This window comes from Taudactylus pleione, unplaced genomic scaffold (assembly GCF_031769625.1).
Source record: "Taudactylus pleione unplaced genomic scaffold, aTauple2 ptg000231l, whole genome shotgun sequence".
Taxonomy (NCBI): domain Eukaryota; kingdom Metazoa; phylum Chordata; class Amphibia; order Anura; family Myobatrachidae; genus Taudactylus; species Taudactylus pleione.
Genome location: NW_028284633.1, coordinates 5,322,377 through 5,345,938, shown reverse-complemented (window position 1 = coordinate 5,345,938; position 23,562 = coordinate 5,322,377). Strand labels below are relative to the sequence as shown.

Sequence of the window (23,562 nt, the reverse complement as noted above, 5' to 3'; positions counted from 1 at the left end):
AGCACGTTCATGAACATATATACACCTGCATTTTCACGGTATATTAATTGCATCATCACTTTTAATGCGGGTGACCTTTAAAAACATTTGTGCGCGGAGGTAAATGCTAAAAACGGTTCTGTAACCCAAAGCAACCAGATATGTGCTTACATTTTTTTCTTTTAAAAGATACAATCTGATTGGTTGCTATGGGTTACAAGAACTTTGATGCTCAGCTGCCTGTGCGCCATTTCCTATAATTCACTACTGTCCGACAAGCCCTACCACTACCTCTTTCGCCATTAATTACAGAAGTAGCGGCGAAAGTTTACGCTGACGGCGAGGTCCGGGGGAAGCAGAGGGATCCGAATGAGTCTGTCGGAACTCACGGATAGATAATAGATAATAACCCGTACTTTGGGTTTGGCGAGACTCAGAACTGAGACGCGGAGCCTAACGTGCCGGTGGTATTCAGCAGGGACCCCCGCAAGGAGGTTTGGACTTAGCTGCGTCAGACTAGGTTCCCTAGTACAGGTGCTGGTGTACTCTGAATGCCTTCAGCGTTCTCCATTCCAGTCCAAACGTGGTCAACAAGCCGGGTCAGAGCCGAACGGACAAGATGGTACCCGGGATAAGGCAATATGGGGTCAGGAACGGAGACAAGGTCAGAACAGGAATACCAAGCGCAGTACCAGGGAGGAGACAGGTTACAACAAGCCAAGGGTCAGACCGGGCAGATGGAATCACTGGGGTATACGGTAACGGGGCCTATACTCTGGCACCTGTCTAGTGCCAGAGACTCCCTCTTACAGGGGCCCAATTATCATTCTATATCTGCAGCTATTCCCAGAAAACACCAGTTTTGGGGGTTTTAAACGCAAATACTAAGTTTGCCCCGAATGCATTCTGCGATGCCTCCATTCCCGCTGGCAGCCGCATACCCATAGGATTCTATGGGGGATGCGATGCTGCCAAATTTACCGACATCCGGAATGCAATGCACTGCACATAATTAGTCAGCAGCGGGTTCCTCCGGAACCCTCCCCGGCAACGGCGGCCGTGCATGCGCAGCCAGCGGGGAACTGAGCATGCGCAGCAGCCCCCGCAGCTCTCCTGGCACATCGCAGGGACGGGCACGATAAGATGGCATGTTGCAATGTGATCATGGGCGGTAATGTCATGCCCAGATCGCATTGCAATTGCGATCATTAATAAATGAGGGCCACAGGGCGGAGTTCAATTCTTGCGCCAAACGGTACCTCACTTCGTGCTTGGTGCGGCTATCACTTTACATTTCCCTGCAGGTCGGCGCGGGCACCTCTAGGGCAGCCGCCAACAGACAATAATGAATAGGTCCCTGTGTCTTGTCTATAAAACATGCACTGCAATAATCAGGGCTACAAGTATATAATAGTACAGTAGGTTTAATTAGTGTCTACCTGACAAGAGGGAATTACAATGAGGGAAGAGGATGAAAGATACAGGAAAGCTGGAGGAGTAATGTGCGAGGGGTAATTACTACTGGTTCTATATATGGCAAGTATGACTGCGCTGTACTGTACGTGTGTGATTCTCAGGCAGGATCTCATTCCATGCACCATCACATACAACATGTACAGGAACTCAGGAAAGCCGTAGCCACAGAGAGCAACATCAGACAACCCCGACATGCGAGGACTGGAAAAAAGTATGAAGTGTCTGATGGGACTGAGGGCCTGATTCAGAGCCGCTCGTTCGTTCCGAGCGATGTCTGCACAACTGCGCATGCGTACGGATCGTAATACGCATGAGCGAACCAGTCAGTGCGGCCGAAAAATCGCTTGTTCTCTAAATAGCGAATGCCTGCTATTTTGAGTGACAGGAGTAGGCGTATGTGGGTGGTAACAGGGGAAGGTGCTTGAAAACGGGGAGTGGAGATCAGAACGCAGGCGTGCTTAAAGGTCAAAACGGGCGTTTTATGGGTGTGCATAATTAATCCAGCAGCGTCATTGACCACATCACCTGGTTGTTTTATAGTCAGAACTGCTCGCAAGATTGCGGTAGGAAAAACCAACCACAAGAATAGCGAGCAGTTTATACGCTGTTCGATGTACTCGATTAATCTAATAAATAGCGGACATGACGTAGGATGCGAGCGGCCAGGGGGCGTAGTTTTCAAATAAACGTCCGCATGTTTTGTTCGCTCGTTCAGACCTAGAGGTGTGAACAGACCGCAAAGAGCGAATGGTTCATTTGAATAGCCACCCCCTTTTTTCTGAACGAGCGAGCGCTAATTGCGTCCGGCTCTGAATCAGGCCCTGAGGCAGCTCCTTCTAAGTTGCACCGAATATAAATACACACACAAAACACACACACCCACACAAACATGCACACACACCCACCCACCCACAAATACACACACAAAACACACACACCCCCACACAAACAACATGCAAACACGCACACAACATGCAAACACGCACACACCCATACACCAACACAAACACATACAAACAAGCACACACAAAACACGTGTTTTACCAACAATAATGTACATCTATGCCGCAGGCAGTAGGATTTTTTTTTTTTAAACCATTGTGACAGCGCAAACACGCTGAGATAATAACAGCATTAATCCCACACAGACTTTTTGTTTTAATAGCAGGAACCTTTTTAGCTTGTGCCCAATTTCAAATCACTATTTTCTTTTACAGTTCTCCCTAGAGGGGAGACAAATATGGCCGCTAGTCAGCGACTCTCAGCAGTGACCTCTCAGTGTGGCAGGAAGCTCTGTGATCATGTGATGGGGGGAGGTGTTTTACAGGGAGCTCAGAGTGACATTTCATAACCTCTCTGCTGACTACATCATGTGCACTATGACTGTGGTTACTGTGAAAAAGGTCTGATGAAACGAAACGGTTTATCACTATGCATCTTCGTATAGCCTACCACAGTCATATAATAGATATATATATATATATATATATATATATATATATATATATAATAAAGAAAGAAGGAGTCAGCACATCCATATCATGGCACAAACAGCAGGTAATCATGAAAATACTCATCACAAGTCCTCCCTCCAGAGTGTAGCGCTACACTCTGGAGGGAGGACTTGTGATGAGTATTTTCATGATTACCTGCTGTTTGTGCCATTGCTATGACTTTGCTCACAAGCCCCTCAAATAACCTCGACATTTGTTCTATACTGGATTAATACATTTTCTATGGATTGATATGGATGTGCTGACTCCTTCTTTCTTTATTACATATCATATTATGTGTTTGCACTCCGCATTGTTGCTACTACCAAGAGTGTGCTGCTGGTCTCATTTGCACTACTATATATATATATATATATATATATATATATATATCTGTGTATAGTGTTGCTATGTAAATTGTCTTGACAAAGGTGCATGTATGGCACCAAAACGTTGACTTTTAATGTGACATTTCTCTATTATAATATAGCTTTTTGAATACAAGACGGGGAGTGCCGCCCTCATGTGTAATCTGTGTGTTCCATGCTTGTTGATGGATGGGTTGGGCACCCTGGAATTTACCAGGCAACACTTTTTAAGGGTGTTAAGAATGCAAGGGGGGCAGGGGGAACAGAAGGAGATTTTCATGTCAGAAAAAGACTTGAAGTTTCTAGACTTATAGAATGACCTGTCGCAGTTTGGTCTCTATATGCCACGATGTCCACCCACTCTCATGATTAATCCAAGTCATAAAGGAGAGTAGAAAAAACTGATATGTGGAAAACAGAAAGGTTTCCCGTATGGGAAGGTGTGGTAAGGAGGGACAGGAGGCTGACGTTTCCCCACAGCACCTGTGGGGATTTCCAGGGACGGATTCAGGGCCACATGGGCTGAAAATGATCAAGGGTCTATTGTGGGAAGCGGAGGAGGTGTGGCCAGTGCTGTATGGGTGTGGCCAGTGCTGTGTGGGTGTGGCCAGTGCTGTGTGGGCAGTGCTGTGAGGGTGTGGCCAGTGCTGTGAGGGCAGTGCTGTATGGGTGTGGCCAGTGCTGTGTGGGTGTGGCCAGTGCTATGAGGGCGTGTGCACCCCCTACACTATCAGCCAATATGTCTATCAAAATATGTAAAAATGATAAAATTTGCATAATTTTGTGAGGGAAATAGAAACACAATTGTAATACTTATAATTTATGGCAGACTGTGTGGCCAGCTGGTCCTCTTCATGCTGATGGGCCTATTTATATGTGGCGGCCTGGAGCTGCAGCTCCGTACGCCCCATTGATAATCTGGCCCTGGGGATTTCTGCGCCCCTCTCTAGTTAGTGGTAAACACGTTCCACCTAAAGCCTAAATGCGGACGTCACGACTAAGTGACAGAAGCACTTTAAGCAAGTCTGTAAAATGATTGTAATTGTCGCAGAGCGGATCTTTTAGTGGCACAGAGCTTGGCCCTATGTGGGACCCTATTTGCCATTACCCTTTAATATTGTTCCGAGTAAAACTGAGGAACAGGAAGAGGGTTAATATTATCTATAAGTGGGGAATAGAATGTCTACAAAAACAAAATAAAGCAAAAAGAATGGAAATACAATTTGCCGACTTCCCCGCTGACACGAATGGTGCGTCGGAGTCTGCCCTGCTACAGTCTCTCTGCATAAGAAGTGATAGAGTGCTTTCATATCCCATCTCCAGTCTGTTCTCTCTCTGGAGACGGATTCGGAGCAGTCGCCGATTCATATGTAGAACTCTTTCGCTCCCTACTGGCGACATTGTGAACGACAAGCTGCACAGAACAAGCACTTCAAAGGGAATCTGTAAGCGGGAGAGCAGCAATTACCTGACAAGCAGAGAAAGTGCTGCTCTTGCATCGTATAGATTCTGCCTTTGAACATACGACTTTTAAACCTCTTTTATTTTAAACTTGATTTAAACCTGAGAAGTTTGGGCTTGATATTAACCCCTCCCTTGCTGTCTGCCAGGAATTTGCACCTCTCAGCAGTCACCGTTCATTATCTCCTCGGCTTCTTATGTTTGACTCAAACCCTTAGTAGCATTCTTCTGATGACCCCGCAAAACAGGTTAATTTCACAGTTCTATAGGACCACAAGCATCAGACTGCTGTCTCCAGTCACTCAATTATCTCAGCAATTCCCGGTGTGGCGAGGACGCCTTTCCCCTGTTACAGACACCTCTGGTACAGAACAGTGTCACAGCGGCCACAGAGGTGTATCAGGAAATAATATGTATGGATATGACAGTCAGGCCTAGAGGAGACCATTGTAGCAGTGATGAGAACACTGCAGTCACCTCCCCGGCAGATGCAGGCCAACAGCCAGGAAGATGCAGGGCAACAGGTAGACAGATGCAGGGCAACAGCCAGACAGATGCAGGGTCACAGTCAGACAGATGCAGGGTCACAGTCAGACAGATGCAGGGTAACAGTCAGACAGATGGAGAGAAACAGTCAGACAGATGGAGAGAAACAGTCAGACAGATGGAGAGAAACAGTCAGACAGATGGAGAGAAACAGTCAGACAGATGGAGAGAAACAGTCAGACAGATGGAGAGAAACAGTCAGACAGATGCAGGGTAACAGTCAGGCAGATGGGGGGTAACAGTCAGACAGGTGCTGGATAACAGTCAGACAGGTGCTGGATAACAGTCAGACAGATGCTGGATAACAGTCAGACAGATGGAGGGTAACAGTCAGACAGATGGAGGGTAACAGTCAGACAGATGCAGGGTAACAGTCAGACAGATGCAGGGTAACAGCCAGACAGATGCAGGGTAACAGCCAGACAGATGCTGGGTAACAGCCAGACAGATGCTGAGTAACAGTCAGACAGATGGAGAGAAAGAGTCAGACAGATGGAGAGAAACAGTCAGACAGATGGAGAGAAACAGTCAGACAGATGGAGAGAAACAGTCAGACAGATGCAGGGTAACAGACAGATGCTGGATAACAGTCAGACAGATGCAGGGTCACAGTCAGACAGATGCAGGGTAACAGTCAGACAGATGCTGGATAACAGTCAGACAGATGCTGGATAACAGTCAGACAGATGCAGAGTCACAGTCAGACAGATGCAGGGTCACAGTCAGACAGATGCAGGGTCACAGTCAGGCAGATGCAGGGTCACAGCCAGGCAGATGCAGGGTCACAGCCAGGCAGATGCCGGATAACAGTCAGACAGATGCCGGATAACAGTCAGACAGATGCCGGATAACAGTCAGACAGATGCCGGATAACAGTCAGACAGATGCTGGATCACAGTCAGACAGATGCAGGGTCACAGTCAGACAGATGCCGGATAACAGTCAGACAGATGCCGGATAACAGTCAGACAGATGCCGGATAACAGTCAGACAGATGCTGGATAACAGTCAGACAGATGCAGGGTCACAGTCAGGCAGATGCAGGGTCACAGTCAGGCAGATGCAGGGTCACAGTCAGGCAGATGCAGGGTCACAGTCAGGCAGATGCCGGATAACAGTCAGACAGATGCCGGATAACAGTCAGACAGATGCCGGATAACAGTCAGACAGATGCCGGATAACAGTCAGGCAGATGCAGGGTCACAGTCAGGCAGATGCAGGGTCACAGTCAGGCAGATGCAGGGTCACAGTCAGGCAGATGCCGGATAACAGTCAGACAGATGCCGGATAACAGTCAGACAGATGCTGGATAACAGTCAGACAGATGCAGGGTCACAGTCAGACAGATGCAGGGTCACAGTCAGACAGATGCAGGGTCACAGTCAGACAGATGCAGGGTCACAGTCAGACAGATGCAGGGTCACAGTCAGACAGATGCAGGGTCACAGTCAGGCAGATAAGACAATGGCAGTACCTGCAGTAACAGTTCCTTCTCCACCACCTCCTCAGTCTTGCTGATCAGACGTTTCTGCAGAGTATGGATCTTCTGAATCAGCTCGTAGGTGCCGGGGTCACTGGCCTGTAACCGGAGATATATATATTGTTGGGGTTTAGCAAAGCCTCCAAATGGGTCAGAGAGCAACTACAAATCCAGTTGGCAGCGATCATACAGACTTAATAAATCTACAGCGAAGGTTCCCAATAGTTTGATGCAACACCTCACTGTGGCTCTCCGTGCACCTTGTATTACAGCATTACAATAAATGCCCAATATAAGAAAACTTTAGAACACTTTGGGGTAAATTTACTAAGATTCGTGTTGGTCCCGATTTGTCTCGTTTTTCAACTCGGATAGGATCGATCAAAAATGGACGTTTTTTTCACTTTAAAAATCAGGAATTTACCAAGCTCCCGGTTTTGACAGGATCGTTTTGATTGATTTAGTTGATCCTGTCCGGTTTTAAGTCCCGAACAAACAGGCTGCACATATCAGTGAAATATGTGCAGACTGCTTGCTTATTTTTTTATATTTTAAGGGTTAATATTAAGAAAACAATTGACGTGGGGTCCCCCCCCAAAAGCACAACCAGCCCTGGACTTGTCAGCCAGGCCTGGTTCCAAAAATTACGGGGAACAAAACGAGTTGGGTTCCACCGTAATCTAGGAACCAGCATCAGGCTGCAGGGCCAGTCCTGGTTTTAATATAGGAGGAACCATATGCATTTTTCCCCCCTATAGTTAAAACCAGCACCGAAGCCAAAATGACTGGGGTGTAATGCCACAGCCCGGAGACCCTATTACCAGGTCTCCAGGACCAAAGCATTCTCACCCCAAGACGGTCAGGCCAAGCCGAGGATCTCAGGGGAGGTGGGGAAATCCGTAAAACAGGGGTCTCCCCTCTCCCGAACCCCAGGCTTGGTCTGAAGCCCGGGGCTCTTCCCCGCACCCCTGGAGCGTTAAGTACGGGGGTAATAAAGTGAAGGATAGTAGAAAACTATTGTATTTTACAGTGGGACTACAGGTGCCAGCGTGCCTGCCCTTTGGGACTTGTGGAACTACAAGTGCCAGCTGGCATCCGGCACCCGTACCCCCACTGTAAAATAAATAGTTAAATAAAGACAGAACACACACACCGTGACTAGTAAAAATATTTTACACACATACATCAATCACACACACTTACCTGTACCAGCCGGTCGGACCACTTGTCCGAGTAGAATCCGTGAGGAAAGACCTGCAACAAAGATCGTATACTCACCTGATCCTTGCTCTGGCTTCCGTAGGATCCCGGGGGGTCTTGGCAAAAAAATAACACGCTTCCCCGATACCAAACAGACTAGTATTGGTATGTGTCTTGTCACACATACCAATACTACGCGAATGCCAGCTGCCGGGACGACATGGGGTTTCCAACGTCCCGCCAGCCAATCAAAGGCCGCTTCACATCTAGATGTGAAGCGGCCTTTCATTGGCTGGGGTACACGTGGGTTCCAGTCTTCCTTCTCCCTGTTTTTCCTCCTCCAGGATGTACATTGTGACAGCTGAGGAAGTCTGCTTCCCAAAAAGGACTCCTGAAATAAACACTGCCGAAATGGCCGGGAGATGGCACTCTGCCCAAGACAGGATGCGTGACACCTCTGTCATCGTTGCCCGACAGAGTGCCCCCTTGATGGTTAATGTACTCCACCGTGGTGGCATTGTTGGACTGAACCTGCACGTCTTTTCAATGAAGAACGTGACTTGACAACTGGAAGGCCCTGTACACGGCCCGAAGTTCCAGAATGTTGATCGGGAGAATCGCTTCGTCCGCTGTTCAACGACCTTAAAGCGAATGTGGTCCTGTCACTGCACCCCAATCCCAGAGACTGGCATCTGTTGTGAAAAGAACCCAGTCCGGGATCCAAAAGGGTCGACCTTTGGTGAGATGAGATGTCTGAAGCCACCAAGACAGACAGGCGCACCTCCGGAGACAGCACCAGCATCTGAGTTCTGATCCGGTGTGGTAACCCGTTCCATTAGGATAGGATCGCCCCTGCAGGGGCCTGGAATGGAACTGGGCATATTCCACCATGTCGAATGCGGATACCATGGATCCGAGTGAACAGACACCCGGCCGCTGTTCAGACAACTGCGCCCCCGAAGTTGCAGAGAGGAGATCTTTTCCAGGGTTAGAAAGATCCTCTGCTGATGAGAATCCAGAAGGGCTCCCAAATTAAACATCCTCTGTGATGGAACAAGGGAGGACTTTTTTTTCCAGTTTATCAGCCACCCGTGTGCTTGCAAACAAGCGATTGTCAGGTGCAGATGTTGCAGAAGTACCTCCGGAGAGCTTGCAAGCAATAGGAGGTCGTCGAGATACGGTAGAAGCTGTATACCCTGACTCCGTAGATAGGCCGCCATGACAGACATAATTTTGGTGAATACCCTTGGAGCCGTGAAGAGGCCAAAGGGCAGTGCCCAAAACTGGAAGTGATGCTGCAGTATAGCAAACCGCAGATACCACTGGTGGGAAGGGGCTATGGGAACATGAAGGTATGCATCCTGGATGTCCAGTGATACCATGTAATCCCCAGTTTCCATAGCCAAAATGATGGATCGCAAAGTTTCCAACCTGAATTTGGGCACTATGAGGAACTTGTTCGGAGATTTTAGGTTGAGGATAGGCCAATGAGACCCATTGGGGTCCTAAACCAAAAAGAGAGTAGAATAATAACCGGTCCGGCGCTTAGAAAGCGGAACTGGAACAATTACCCCTGCTTTCAGCAAGGACTCCATGGCTTCCTGAATCTGCAAGGCCTTGGTCTCGTCCAGAGGAGGGCTCGTGCAGACAAACTGGTGGGGAGGTCTGTGACGAAAGGAGAGGACGTATCCCTGAGAGACCACTTATTTTACCCAAGCATCCGTGGTGGTGTTGCACCAGTACTGGGCGAACTGAAGAAGTCGGACTCCAACTCTGTGATCCCCCAGAGGGAGGCCCGTTCCATCAGGCTGAGGGCTTATCCTCCGGCTTGGAAGTAGGGCGTTTGGCGCTCCAGGCCTGTTTCTTAGGCTTATAGGTTGACTTGGCTGCCGATTGTCTAAGGAAAGACTGACCTGTGGGCTTTCCTTGAGAACGAAAGTACCACAATGCAGAGGTCCTAGCCTATGAAGGCGCAGCTGCCGATGGCAGAAAAGCTGACTTAGACTTTGTCAGAGTGTCTACAATTTTGTCCAGGTCTGAGCCAAACAATATCTCTTCTTTGAAGGGCAAGGCCTCCAGGCCCTTTTTGGAATCAGCATCCTCCCTCCAGGACCGTAATTACAAAGAGCGGAGAGCAGACACGGCTGCGGCCGAAACTCTGGAGGTCAGTAGACTGGCATCTAAAGCCACATCACTAACATAGGCAACTGCATCTCTCATATGTATCAAATGTGATTTAAGAAAAAATGGCGCTGCACAAGTACATGCTGCTGTCTCCCCTCACTAGAAGACCTTCCCTTTGGTCTAAAGAGTAACTAATTTTAAAAAGTATATGAATAGAGGGTATGGAGCTGCCTCTACTACCAGAATAGAGAAAGAACATGTTTGGTCATTGGGCAGACCAAACATGCACGTGTCCGATGGCATGTCAACTGGATCATGACAGCACAGACTCGCATGTAGTAACTACTATAAATTGTGGACACAAAAAAGGAAAATACGCTGAACAATACTTAAACTTCTTTTGACTCCACTTAGGGTGGAAAACTTCCCATCTTATACTTCATGTTCTTTCTCTATTCTGGTAGTAGAGGCAGCTCCATACCCTCTCTTCATATATTTTTTTTAATTAGTTGCATCTCTCATATGGCCCACTAAAGATCTTTGAGCCTCAGGAGCCTCCTCAGGGAAGTATTCTCCACCACATTGACCCAGCTCTCAATGGCTTTAGCCACCCATGAGATAGCCATGGATGGACGGGCCACAGCCCGAGAGAAAATAAATCTATTTCAGGCACGTCTCCACCTTCCTGTCCGTGGAATCTTTCAGGGATGAAATGGAAAATCATAGGCAGTGTAGCGCTCTTAATTAGGCGAGTAACATGAGAATCTACCACCTTTTGCAATGACTAGCCGGGAACGGATAATTGGAAGCCAAACACTTTTGCGGTTGAAACCTCTTACTAGGCGATTGCCAGGCCTCCGCCATGTGGTCTGTCAGCTGGTCAGAGAGAAGGAAAACTGCCGAAGTCACTTTTGCCCGTTTAAATTCAGGGCATTTGGATTTAGGGGCAGGGACGTCATCCTCTATATCAAGAATGGATTGAACCGCCCTAACTAATGCTGGTACATGATGATTTAGGTTCCACCTCCCGGGCAAGGGAATCGGAATCAGACCCCTCAGGCATTACCCCATCATCCGATGATACGTCTGTGTCTGAAAGATGTGTAGCTTGGGATGACATGACAGGGCGTTTGGATGTCTTCTGAGGGTCTCTGCTCCGCAGCATGGACTGAAAGGCCGTAGATGAGGCCGCCAAGGTGGTTGTCCAGCTTGCGGAATTCCCTGGAAGGGAATGACAGACTGTTGAGGTACAGGAGGAGACGGCATATAGAGCTGCAACCCCTGAGTAACAGGAGTAGACTGCAATAATTGCGGGATACCCTGAGAGGGGAGGATGGCCTGCCCCCACTGTGCAAGAACATGACATCATTCGCTTAGGGGCGGTGTTGGAGCAGGGCGCGCCTGAGCCTTGTTACGGTACTGCCACTGACTATGGCTGTGCCGCAGGTGTGCAGTCACCAGGTCTCCGATCAGGATGTAAACATTAAATGGTAGAAATTGACAACATTGGCATGGTTAAAAAGTGACATCATTAATGTTGACACCTGCAAAATGTCAATATTGTCATAATGTCGACATTGCCATTAGTGTCACCGTGTTACTGTTAGGGTTAGTGTCACAGTTAGGGTTAGGGACAGAGGCCCTGATTCAGAGCCAGACGCTCTGACCAGAGCGCTCACTCTGAATCAGGGCCGTCCTATTTAAATGTAGAGTGGCCTTTTGGACGCTCGCATAGCTGTGGGTTACCACCCACAGCTTATGCGAGCGTCCATGGATGGTCGCGATGGTCAAGACCATCGCGACCATCGGGCTTGCGACGAGACCCTGCGGTAGGGTCTCGTGGCCGCAAGCCCTGGAGTGATTTTGGCTCTATCAGAGCCAAAATCACTCCCACTGACATCACTAGTGGGAGTGATGTCAGTAGGGCCGGACCCAGACGGTAGGTGTTCCCATGGGAACGCCTCCGTCTGGCAGCCACGCCCCCGGCACGCCCACCAAAGGGGGCGTGCTGTCAGTCACCATCGACAGCACACCCCCTTTGGTGTGAGACCCGGAGTGACAGCTTGGCTGTCGCTGTCCGGGTCTCGCGCATGCGCACGACGGAGCTCCCTCCGTTGTGCGCATGCGCATTGGGGTAACATCGACCCGCTTGCGAGCATCCTGCGTTCGCGAGCGGGTCTGAATGAGACCCAGAGGACCCGATTCAGACCCGCTCGCTAGATGCATTCTCACACAGCCAGAGTATGCAAATCCCGCGATCGCACGGCAAGGCATTAGCACGCCCACCATGTCTTGGTGTGCGATCGCGGTGTGTATCCAGCCTGTCTTAAGACGCCCACTTATACACATCATGTTCAGGAAGTGTATGCAACCATCGGTAACATCGAGTACCATCCGAAGCGTACGCAGCACTTCTGGCTGACCATACCCTAGCACTGTGAGTGCTTCAGTGCGAAATTCAACAATGTGACGTGTACTATGACGCTGAATCTTAATTATGCACGCCTCTGAAACGGCGTTAAGACGCTCAGGCACGCCTGCGTTTGCACCACCATTCCACCATTTCCATTGACCATCCCCTGTCACCACCCACAAACGGCTCGTCCTGTCACTCATTCTAGCAAGATGGCTATGCTTCCCGATCACATGGACTAGTTCGCAAAAAAACATCGGCAGGTTACGTGCAAACGCGGCCTAGCGAGCGAGTCTGATTCGGGCCCAGAATTCCATAAAATTTTCAACAATGTCGGCACAACATCAGGGTCAACATGTTCTATGTCAACATGCTCAATATCTACATTATTAACATGTTGGAGTGTTTAATGTCGACATTCTCACGCCGACATGAATATCTACAAAATATTCCACTCCTGTGATGAGGCGTATGTCTCAGAGCCAAGTCATCAGTGTCACTACGCATATTAAGTCGACATGGAAAGGATGTTTAACACTGACAATGTTGACAGTCGGTATGTTGACAACGTGATTTTACATTGACTTTGCCGTCTAACCCGAACTGCAGTCTAACTCTAACCCTGTCAGTGTTGACATTCCGAATGTCGACTTTATGCCTACATACCCACTACGCTACTGCTTAGCACCGACATTCCACTGTATACATTACTGTACAGGTCACACATGTTCCCGCCTGGACCTCTGACCGATACTAATGCTGCCACTTATCTAGGAAGATCAGGAAGAGTAGGAGCAATTGCAATACGTAGGGCCAGAAAATGTAATCCCTTTTAATCGTCTGGGGTGTCCTCCAACCATCTTCAGCCTTTCTAACAGGTCCTATTACTGTATGTCTGTACAGGAGTCCAGGACATCCAACACTAAGGGGGAATATTTATTAACATTATTTGTACTAAAATAGTGTGGACACGGGAGTTTTCACATTATTATAGCATCACTTACATTCATTACAGGGCAATTGGAGCAGTTTTTGAGAAAAATTACTCCAATACCTTTAATTCACATATTTTTAGCAAGCAGATCGTATTTCTCATATGTCTAATGGCAAATGTGATCTGCCCAGATTTAATAACGCCACCTGGAGATGGCGCTATTGGGGCTTTCTCCCAGTCCCCGACTCCTGCTCCGCTCTGACAGCAAAAGAATTGACACTTATCTGCATCCAGGGACCGGTGCTCGGTGAGCTCCTCTGGGGCTCCGGCCAGCTGGTCTCCCAGCTCCTGCACTGTGACCCTGGACAGCTGCTGCATAGAACAGCTAATTGGAGGTCACAATGCAGGCGCTCCCTTTTAGTCGCGGCTGGCACTACCCGGTGCTGTATATTATAAAGATATTATGGAGCACATTTATTAATTATCAGGTCCTAGACCTGATAATTATATAATTATAATTTCTTATTGCCGTATTTGCGGGAATAAGAAATTATAGATCACCCGGATGTATTAATAATCACCTGCGGGGAGATGGCAACAGCTACCGGGGACAAGGTCTGGATTGCATCACATTACGGAGCTTCGCAAATTCGGCAAAAAAGGTTCTATGGGGGCTGCTTTTGCCATCGAAAGCAGGGGGGGGGGGACTGCAGCAGATATCGCCGATAGCTGCTGTGGTCTCCTATACATAAATTCTGGATATATTTAATATTTGCGGGTACCCCCCAAAAATTAATTGATAAATAGGCCCCTATATGTCACTGAGGAATTCTGCAACCATATAAAAGGTCATCGATCTGCGAAGTGACTTCTAATAAGCGATATTAGTTTCTGTATAACACACAGAACTCATCGCTCAAGCAGAAATTATATACAGGTGTGTATCGGTGGCCATTTGTAATAAATCTACGAGTATAAAACCGCTCTGTTACCTCCAGCTTTCTCCACCTGTGGACATTCAAGGGGTTCTCCAGCTCCTCCTCCAGCGCCCGGCATCGAGTCCGCTCTTTCATCAGCTCCCTCTGGGTGTGATACACCTCCCGCCTGGACACAATCACATATCTCATTTACACGTCAGACTTTAAAAGTGTGGGGATCAAACACTGAAAATTCATTCAACATTTTTTCTTGTTTTTGAGTGAGAACAGTCCCTTTATATATTATACTATGACTGTCGGTGTGAAAAATAGAATAATAATCCAACAATAATTCAAAGAAATCATTTTGCAGGATCACTGAATTCATGGCAGCCAAATATCCACTTCTACACGGAACACAAATTAAACCCAAAGCTGCCATGTACGAGTATTAATTAAGTGATTCTAAGATGTAACGGACACAACAGGCTCCAGATCGCCCCCTCCTGGAAAACAGTGATCTGCACACTTCTTCCTAGTCAACACAGGGCCTGATTCAGAGCCGCACGCTATTTGCGCTCGCTCGGTCAGAAAAAGGGGCCGGCTATTTAAATAGAGCGCTCGCTCTTTGCGGTCTGTTGACGTCTCTATGTCTGAGCGAGCGAACGAAACATGCGCTCGCTATTTTGTAAAGACGCCCCCTTTCCGCTCGCATCATACGTCATCTCCACTATTTATTAGATTAATCGAGTACATCGAAAGGCGTCTGAACTGCTCGCCGTGCTTGTGGTTGGATTTTCCTACCGCAATCTTGCGAACAGTTCAGGTTAAGAAACAACCAAGTGACGTGGTCGATGACGCTGCTTTGTTAATTATGCACACCCTTAAAACGCCCGTTTTGACCGTTTGGCACGCCTGCGTTCGGATCACCACTCCCCGTTTTCAAGCACTTTCCCCTGTTACCACCCACAAACGCCTCATCCTGTCACTCAAATTAGCAGGCACTCGCAATTTTCCGAACACATGTTTTCTGACCGCACTGACTGGTTGGCGCATGCGCATTACGATCCATACGCATGCGCAGATGTGCGAACATCGCTCGGAGCAAACGAGCGGCCGCTTACGAGCGGCTCTGAATCAGGCCCACAGGACCTAGGGGTACAGTATATTTACCAAAGGTACATTTTTGATTGATTTTGTATCTCAGGGTCTAAATCACACATTTACTAACAGATGACTTTTGACATAATTTAAAAAAAAAAATGTGTTAGCAAATGTGTGATTTAGGGGTATATTTACTGGCCGATGTTGGGTCGATGTTGTGCTGATTTGTGTTTCAGGGCCTAAATCACACATTTACTTAGAGATGATTTTTGGCATCATTTAAAAAAAAAAAAAAAAAAAAATAGATGTAAAAAAATCATGTAATCAGTAAATGTGTGATTTACACCTTGAAACACAAAATCGACCAAAACTCAACCAAACATCGACCAAAATCGATTTAGTAAATAAACGCCCTAGATTTATAGGTGGACACTACAAGTAGGTGTCTCAGTTTTTAGAAAATAATCCACGGTATTAGAAAAAGACACCAAGGCCCTCATTCAGAGCCGCTCGCAAAAAGCGAGCGCTCGCTCTGAATGAGTGAGGACGCTTTTGTTTTGATAGCCGGCCTCCTGGCCGCTCGCTAAGCTGTGTTACCACCCACAGCTTTAGTGAGTGACCAGGTGATGGTCGCGGTCGCGATGGTCGAGACCATCGCGACCATCTGGGCTTGCGACGAGACCCTTGCGGTAGGGTCTTGTCTACCGCAAGCCCCGGTAGCTTCCTGCTCTAACAGAGCAGGAAGCTCCCTGCTGACATCACTGGTGATGTCAGTAGGGCCGCCTACAAACGGCAGGAACGCCTGCGTTTGTCCGGCCACCCCCCAGTCGCCTGTCGAGCTGTCGATCAACATCGACAGCCGTCTTGTTTGTAGCGAGCCCCGGAGCGAGTGAATTTGTCACTCGCTCTGGGTCTTGCGCATGCACACTGCGAGTGCGCAGGCCCTCACCATCGACCCGCTTGCTAGCGCATAGCGCTTGCGAGAGGGTCTGAATGAGGGCCCAAATGCGACTTCGGCAAAAGACGCAGATGAATCGGAATCAGGCCCACGATACTTGTGTAAGAACGGCAGAGACACACGTTATTAATAGTTGTTTATATAGCGCACAAATATCACGCAGCGCCTTACAGAGAGCATTAAATCCAGACAGTCTCTGCAGGAAGGGCATATCTAGGGGTACGGGCGCTGGTGATAAAGTGAAGTATTTGACTTAAACTTCAACTTTACGTCATGTGAACTGCACTTCTAGGCCACAACAACATGGAGGCTGCACTTCTAGGCCACAACAACATGGAGGCTGCACTTCTAGGCCACAACAACATGGAGGCTGCACTTCTAGGTCACAACAACATGGAGGCTGCACTCCTAGGCCACAACAACATGGAGGCTGCACTTCTAGGCCACAACAACATGGAGGCTGCATGACGGAGTCCAGACCCAAGATCTTGGAGCCAAGACTGGGGGTAATTTGCGGAGACCCTTTCCCAGTGACAGGTAGCACGGGCCCCCAGGTGTAAAAAGTGTGGGTGGTTGAGCTGAAAAGGTTCACTAACAGCATGGACCCAATCAGACATTTGTTCCATGGTTTACTTGCACCAGACAGGTAAAACCTAGCTTGTTGCTACGATTGTAAATAAGCCTCATTATTATTAGTACTAGTTTTCCTGACCTCCCCCTCTCAGCAGCTGTGTGTTACTGCGTCTTATCCAGGCACAAGCAGCTACAGGTTATCTCATCACCCCGTGTTTGCTGTCAGGCTGAGTCTGGATGCTGCACAGTATGTAAATAATCCTGCATTTACTGCTATGTACTGTAGGGCGGCTACTACTAACTCATGTAGAACGAGGTCCTGCAGGTGAGGTGACACCGCACAGTAACTGCCAGACATCTGAATATTAATTGCTGGGGGAAGCCAATTATCGGGCTGCAGAAAGGCTCTGCCTGGTCCCCAGGGGCATCATTTAATAAGCACAAGTGTTTGACCCCTGATTCTTCTCAAACTTTCCACCTGTCGTGTGTTGGAGAAGGTCAGACATGTGCAATAGGAGCTCAGCCCCAGGGTTGTGTGTGCGTTGTACATACAGAGACCCCACGTCACAGTCCGTTACACAACACTTCTTGCTCTCCGTACGCTCATTAAGCAAACTAAGCCTTGCATGGAAGTGTCACTCATTAGGTGCTATTCACAAAGCGTTAACGCTTCAGAAGTGTAAGCAATAACATTTATTCCACAGCTAATGTTGAGGACAAATGCAGAGAGCTGCTTACAGCTGCTACCCGAGGACAATGGCTGCCAACCAGGATAGAGAACAGAGAACGTAACTTGGCATCCTGTCATCGTATACACGAGGGAGCAGCAATCCCTGGGGCTGGGCAGGAGACTGGATAATGGGCATTACGCACAAAAGCTGGGGATTTCTGTGGGTGTTCCTGGGAGGTCACATGGGGGTGGGTAGCCAGACGCGGGCGTGTCGTAGGTGTGTCCTGGTCAGCGACTGCATCGATAGCGGCAGCAGCACTTGTTCAGAAGGAGATTCTGCGTCTCCGAAGAGCTGGTGCAATCTCCAATGCATTGACAGATGCTGGCGTCTTAATACGCACAGGGAATGATTGGCGCCGCAGCCAGAGGAAGTTTCAGTAGGAAGACCATCGGCTGACGCAAAAGACGCCGTAGTGGCTGCGGCAAGAAACGCATTAGCGGCGGCAGCAAATCAGGCCCTATATGCATCTAAGGAGGCGATTGATCAGATTTAGGAGACGATAAAAAGGCGACGGGGCCTTTTCCTGTATAATGACAGCTAGAAGCCGATTGGTTGCTATAGGCAACTTCTCCTCTTTGGGCCTGATCAGAGGTCGACGCGGTGTCAGACGATGTTTCAAACCTGCAAATGATGGTTACTGCCCGGGGACGTGGTGACAATTTGGGCCCAGAGCGGGTGGGTGGCTAGCCTGACACGGGCGTGTTGCGGCCAGTGACTGCGACTCTTTCCACGGTTACACTGATTTCAGCGGCCATGTTCAGATGGCCATTCTGTGCCTCGATAGGGCTGACGTAATGTTCGATGACACAACCGATGATGCGTCTTTGTACGCAAAGCTGGTGGGCGTCTCTGTAGGAATTCAAATCGGCCGCGACATTAGCATCAAGCTACAGTTGCGCTGGAGAAAAAGTCGCAGTCGCACCAGCATTGGCGCCACCGCTGAATCAGGCCCTTAATCTGTCTCCAAGACTTGATAAATCTCCCCAAGATGCAAAATTGAGAAAATAGTGCACAGCGCGGGAGTCGTGCCAGGCGTCTGTCACTATATGGTGCATAGGTGCATGAGGACCCATCAGTATCATTTACACCTTGTAGGGTAAAGCTATAAGAACTATACAACTTACACCACCGTTCATAAAGGCCTTCATCTTCACAGACATGGGGCATAAGCTGGCCATACACTGCACGATAATCCTGCAACCAGCCGACCAAACGTCTGGTTCCAATGATCGTTCTTCAATGTATGTACCTGAACGATGATCATGCACAGCCTGAAAGACGGTCTGCGTCGCTTGGTTATCAAAACCTGTCCGATCCAGCCGACAGTCGTTCAGTGTATGTAGGCACTCTGATCATCGTCCCCTCGCTCCGTCGTGTCGGCTGATTGGCTGCGCTGTCATGCAGTCTGTGGCCATCTTTATACGACCACCGATTACAGCCTTGTCAGGACATACGGATCGCCTACGGATCGCAGTTGCATAAAATATGCTAATGCCTTACGAAAGCACAGCCGACATAAAGGTGCCCACTGCTGCCCGCTCATATCCGTCTAATATCGCTCTTCTGCGTAAACATCGGTACTATTGACGCACATCGGGCTGTCAATCGGCACATACAACAAGTCTGACCAGCTGCGGACACTGCAAGTCTCCTCGCACGCAGAGAGCTCTCATGCTGCGTATGCAATCGCAGTGTCTAATTTATGCAAACGACGTTCAAACAGGCAGACACGCCTGCGTTTTTACAAAAAAAAAAACACAAACCCCGTTACCACCCCCAGATGCGGACAATTGCTCAATTTGCGTCTGTAATCGCCATGGAGTACGCTGCTGAATTAGGCCCTTACAACAGGATCTCCCTGGAGGTCTTCGTACCTGAGATCTTCCACATTGGCCACCGTTTTGGTCAAGATTCCTTTCTCCCGCCTCAGTTTCTTTATCTCCAGCTTCAGGAGCCGAATGTCGTCCACCCTCTGCTTGTACTGACTCTCTCCTTTATTCAGGATGGATTGGTGGATCTTGATCTTCTCGTACAACAAAGCTAATTCATCGTTTCTCCTGACCAGCTGGGTACCTAAGATATCCCTCTCGCTGATGACCTGCACACACAAGGACAGACGGCTATGAGTGGGGAAATAGTACAGGGACACAACATGCTGCCATGTTTCCTATTAATCAGCTCCCAGGGCCTCAGTGGCCTGGACCGGGAACAGATGCATTTTATTCATATCAATTTCCAGAGTAATGAAATTAGGTAAAGAGCTTGGCCAGGACAAGAGTCTGACGGCCGTACAAGACTCTCTACATGCCAAGTGCCAGAGGAGAGACGTGTTCCGAGTGCGACGTTGTGAGGGGAACCCCTAACTGACCAACGTTTGCCAGTGTGTACGATTTACCAGTCACGTGTGACAAATCGACAGTTCTGGATTGAACACGCGGCTGCTCCTGACGTTGGGCCAGATGTACTAAACTACCAATCAGCTCCTAACTGTCATTTTTCAAACACTGGGCCTGATTCAGACCTGCTCGCGAGCGCTGACGGCTCGCAAGCGGGCCGATGGTGCCCTAGTGCGCATGCGCACGACGGAGTGAGCTCCGTCATGCGCATGCGCAAGACCCGCATAGCGACGGCCAGCCGTTGCTATGGGTCTCGCACCAAAGGGGGCGTGCTGTCGATGGTGAGTGACAGCACGCCCCCTTTGGTGGGCGTGCTGGGGGCGTGGCTGCCCAGACAGAGGCGTTCCCATGGGAACGCCTACCGTCTGGGTCCGGCCCCACTGACATCACTAGTGATGTCTGTGGGAGTGATTTTGGCCCTGATAGAGCCAAAAGCACTCCTGGGCTTGCAGCAGCGAGACCCTACCGCAGGGTCTCATCGCAAGCCCGATGGTCGCGATGGTCTTGACCATCGCGACCATCTTTTTGGCCGCTCACATAAGCTGTGGGTGATCACCCACAGCTATGCGAGCGGCCAGGAGGCCGCTCCGATTTTAGGTAGGAGGGCCCTGATTCAGAGCGAGCACTCTGGTCAGAGCGTCCGGCTCTGAATCAGGCCCACACAGTCTGTAACATGACAGTAAGGAGCCGAGTGGTTGGTAGTTTATCACTTTCCAATGTATCAATTTCCAAAGCTTAATACATTTACCCCTTTGTGTTTAACGCTTTGCAGCACTAGATTTATCAGTAAGACGCCGGCCAGCCCTGTGGCGGCCGATCTGTTAGTGGTATCCTTGGGACGTGTTGTACACATGGGGGTGGATGGGTGGTAATGCGTGAGATATAATAACCGTACCTGATCCAACTCTTTCTTCTGTCGTAACCGCTCAGCGTCGGCCTCAGAGATTATCTTCAAGAGCTTCCTCTCTTCTGCCTCCTGGTTTTCAATGAACTGTTTGGTCTCAGAGCTCTGCTGCTTCATTTTCTGCAGCTCAGCCTGTTACATAGAGGAGACACAGTGACTATCGCGCGGATACTGGAAACAGAACGTCAGCGCATTAGAGGACTCGTCAGTATAGGCCCATGCGGGGGGGGGGGGGGGGGGCACAGTGTGGGAATATCACTACGTCCATCGCCCAAGCAGAATGGTTTCCACCCCAGAATTTGTGAAGTACAGTATATCACAGACCAATCACAGGACCTGACTTAGAGGTGTGCGCAAACCACACGCAATGGCGATGCTCATGTAATTGAGTGACTATTTTGCTACTGCACGTGCGCAAAATATTCATAACACCCCTACGGCGCTACGGAGTGCATGCTAGTACACAAGGGGTGTGGCTGATACTAGCATTTGCATATTATCGCTGCATCAGATCACTTGCGAGAACAACAGCCATCGGTTTACCCTCAGGTTACTAAGATGGCCGCCTCACATTTTTAGCCGGGGGCCAGTAAATCGCCATCAGAAGACACAGACACTGGTCACAGCAATGCTAGAGAAAAGGGGTCATGCCCCCGTTTTCAGGAACGTTGCTGGCACTACCCCCTCTCTGCGGCACAGGGGGGCGCTGCGTGCAACAAATGCAGCACCCAGTCTGTACATGCGCAAAACGGTTCATGCGCATGTGGAGTCCATCCGCCATCGGAGTTCTACACAAACCATCGTGTTTGCGCACAACGCTGAATCAGGCCCTTAATGCCCCCCTAGCTTTACAATGAGGTTTGCTGACGTCATATATAGGAAAGGCTGATGGGTATCAGATAATCTCGCTATTCAATGACCGTAATAATAGTTTTAATCAGATGCCTTTTATGAGCATTTCAGGAGCTGTACTCTGAGATATCTTCCCACAATTCCCTGCTTCCCAGCCTGCAGATATAAGTCCTGCCCGTCACATTTAGTGACACAACCAGGCTGACGGGCACACCGCTAGCGCCTGTACTTCCTTTCACTGAATGCACCACAGAATGGCAACAGCGGCAAAACAACGCGGCAGCCAGTATCACCGGTAACTCAGCATCTCTGGCAATGCTTATTTATTTTACAGTGCCTAGAATACATTTTATCTTGCCGGAATAATTGGTGCTGCGCAGCACTGTCTGCCCAACACTAAGGTGTTTTCATGCCAAACACTGATCTTATAAACCATAGTGACCAGGCGGCTGAGTGACACAACTGCTCATCTGTGTCTCCTCGCCGAGTCAGATCACCGGAGTCATCACCTAGCAATTGCTTGCTTCAGCGCAGACCAACTCTCTTGTGGGCATCATATGAGAAACAATAGATACTATCACAGAAGTACTATTATCATAAATCTCTGCCTCAGATGATGGATCTTGGCGCAATGGCAGGATCACAATATCTTGATTTAAATGAAACTTAGAAACTACCTGAGACAGTAAAAGTCCTAAGGACAGCGCTAAGTTCCTGATAAGATCTGAGTCCACTACCCAACCAGTCCATAAGCCCACTACCCAAACAGTCCATAAGTCCACTACCCACCCAGTCCATAAGTCCACTACCCAACCACTCCATAAGTCCACTACCCAACCAGTCCATAAGCCCACTACCCATCCAGTCCATAAGTCCACTACCCAACCAGTCCATAAATCCACTACCCAACCAATCCATAAGTCCACTACCCAATCAATCCACAAGTCCACTACCCAACCAGTCCACAAGTCCACTACCCAACCAGTCCATAAGTCCGCTACCCAACCAGTCCATAAGTCCGCTACCCAACCAGTCCATAAGTCCACTACCCAACCAATCCATAAGTCCACTACCCAACCAATCCATAAGTCCACTACCCAACCAATCCATAAGTCCACTACTCAACCAGTCCATAAGTCCACTACCCAACCAATCCATAAGTCCACTACCCAACCACTCCATAAGTCCACTACCCAACCGGTCCATAAGTCCACTACCCAACCGGTCCATAAGTCCACTACCCAACCGGTCCATAAGTCCACTACCCAACCGGTCCATAAGTCCACTACCCAACCGGTCCATAAATCCACTACACAACCAATCCATAAGTCCACTACCCACCCAATCCGTAAGTCCACTACTCAACCAGTCCATAAGCCCACTACCCATCCAGTCCATAAGTCCACTACCCAACCAGTCCATAAATCCACTACCCAACCAATCCATAAGTCCACTACCCACCCAATCCATAAGTCCACTACCCAACCAATCCATATTCCACTACCCAACAAGTCCATAAGCCCACTACCCAACCAGTCCATAAGCCCACTACCCAACCAATCCATAAGTCCACTATCCAACCAGTCCATAAGTCCACTACCCAACCAGTCCATAAGTCCACTACCCAAACAGTCCATAAGTCCACTACCCACC

General features: G+C 48.9%; 1 protein-coding gene across 1 annotated transcript in view; it reads right to left on the bottom strand.

Moving 5' to 3' along the window:
• The window catches only part of CFAP58 (cilia and flagella associated protein 58), a 290,913-nt gene that overhangs the window by 128,441 nt on the left and 138,910 nt on the right, over positions 1-23,562 (bottom strand). Inside the window, exons 12-15 of the mRNA XM_088479395.1 lie at positions 21,049-21,189; positions 19,632-19,855; positions 14,467-14,578; positions 6,798-6,902 (exon numbers count right to left, since the gene is read on the bottom strand). Coding sequence (XP_088335521.1) covers positions 6,798-6,902; positions 14,467-14,578; positions 19,632-19,855; positions 21,049-21,189 — 582 coding nt within the window. The remainder of the gene's footprint in view (positions 1-6,797; positions 6,903-14,466; positions 14,579-19,631; positions 19,856-21,048; positions 21,190-23,562) is intronic.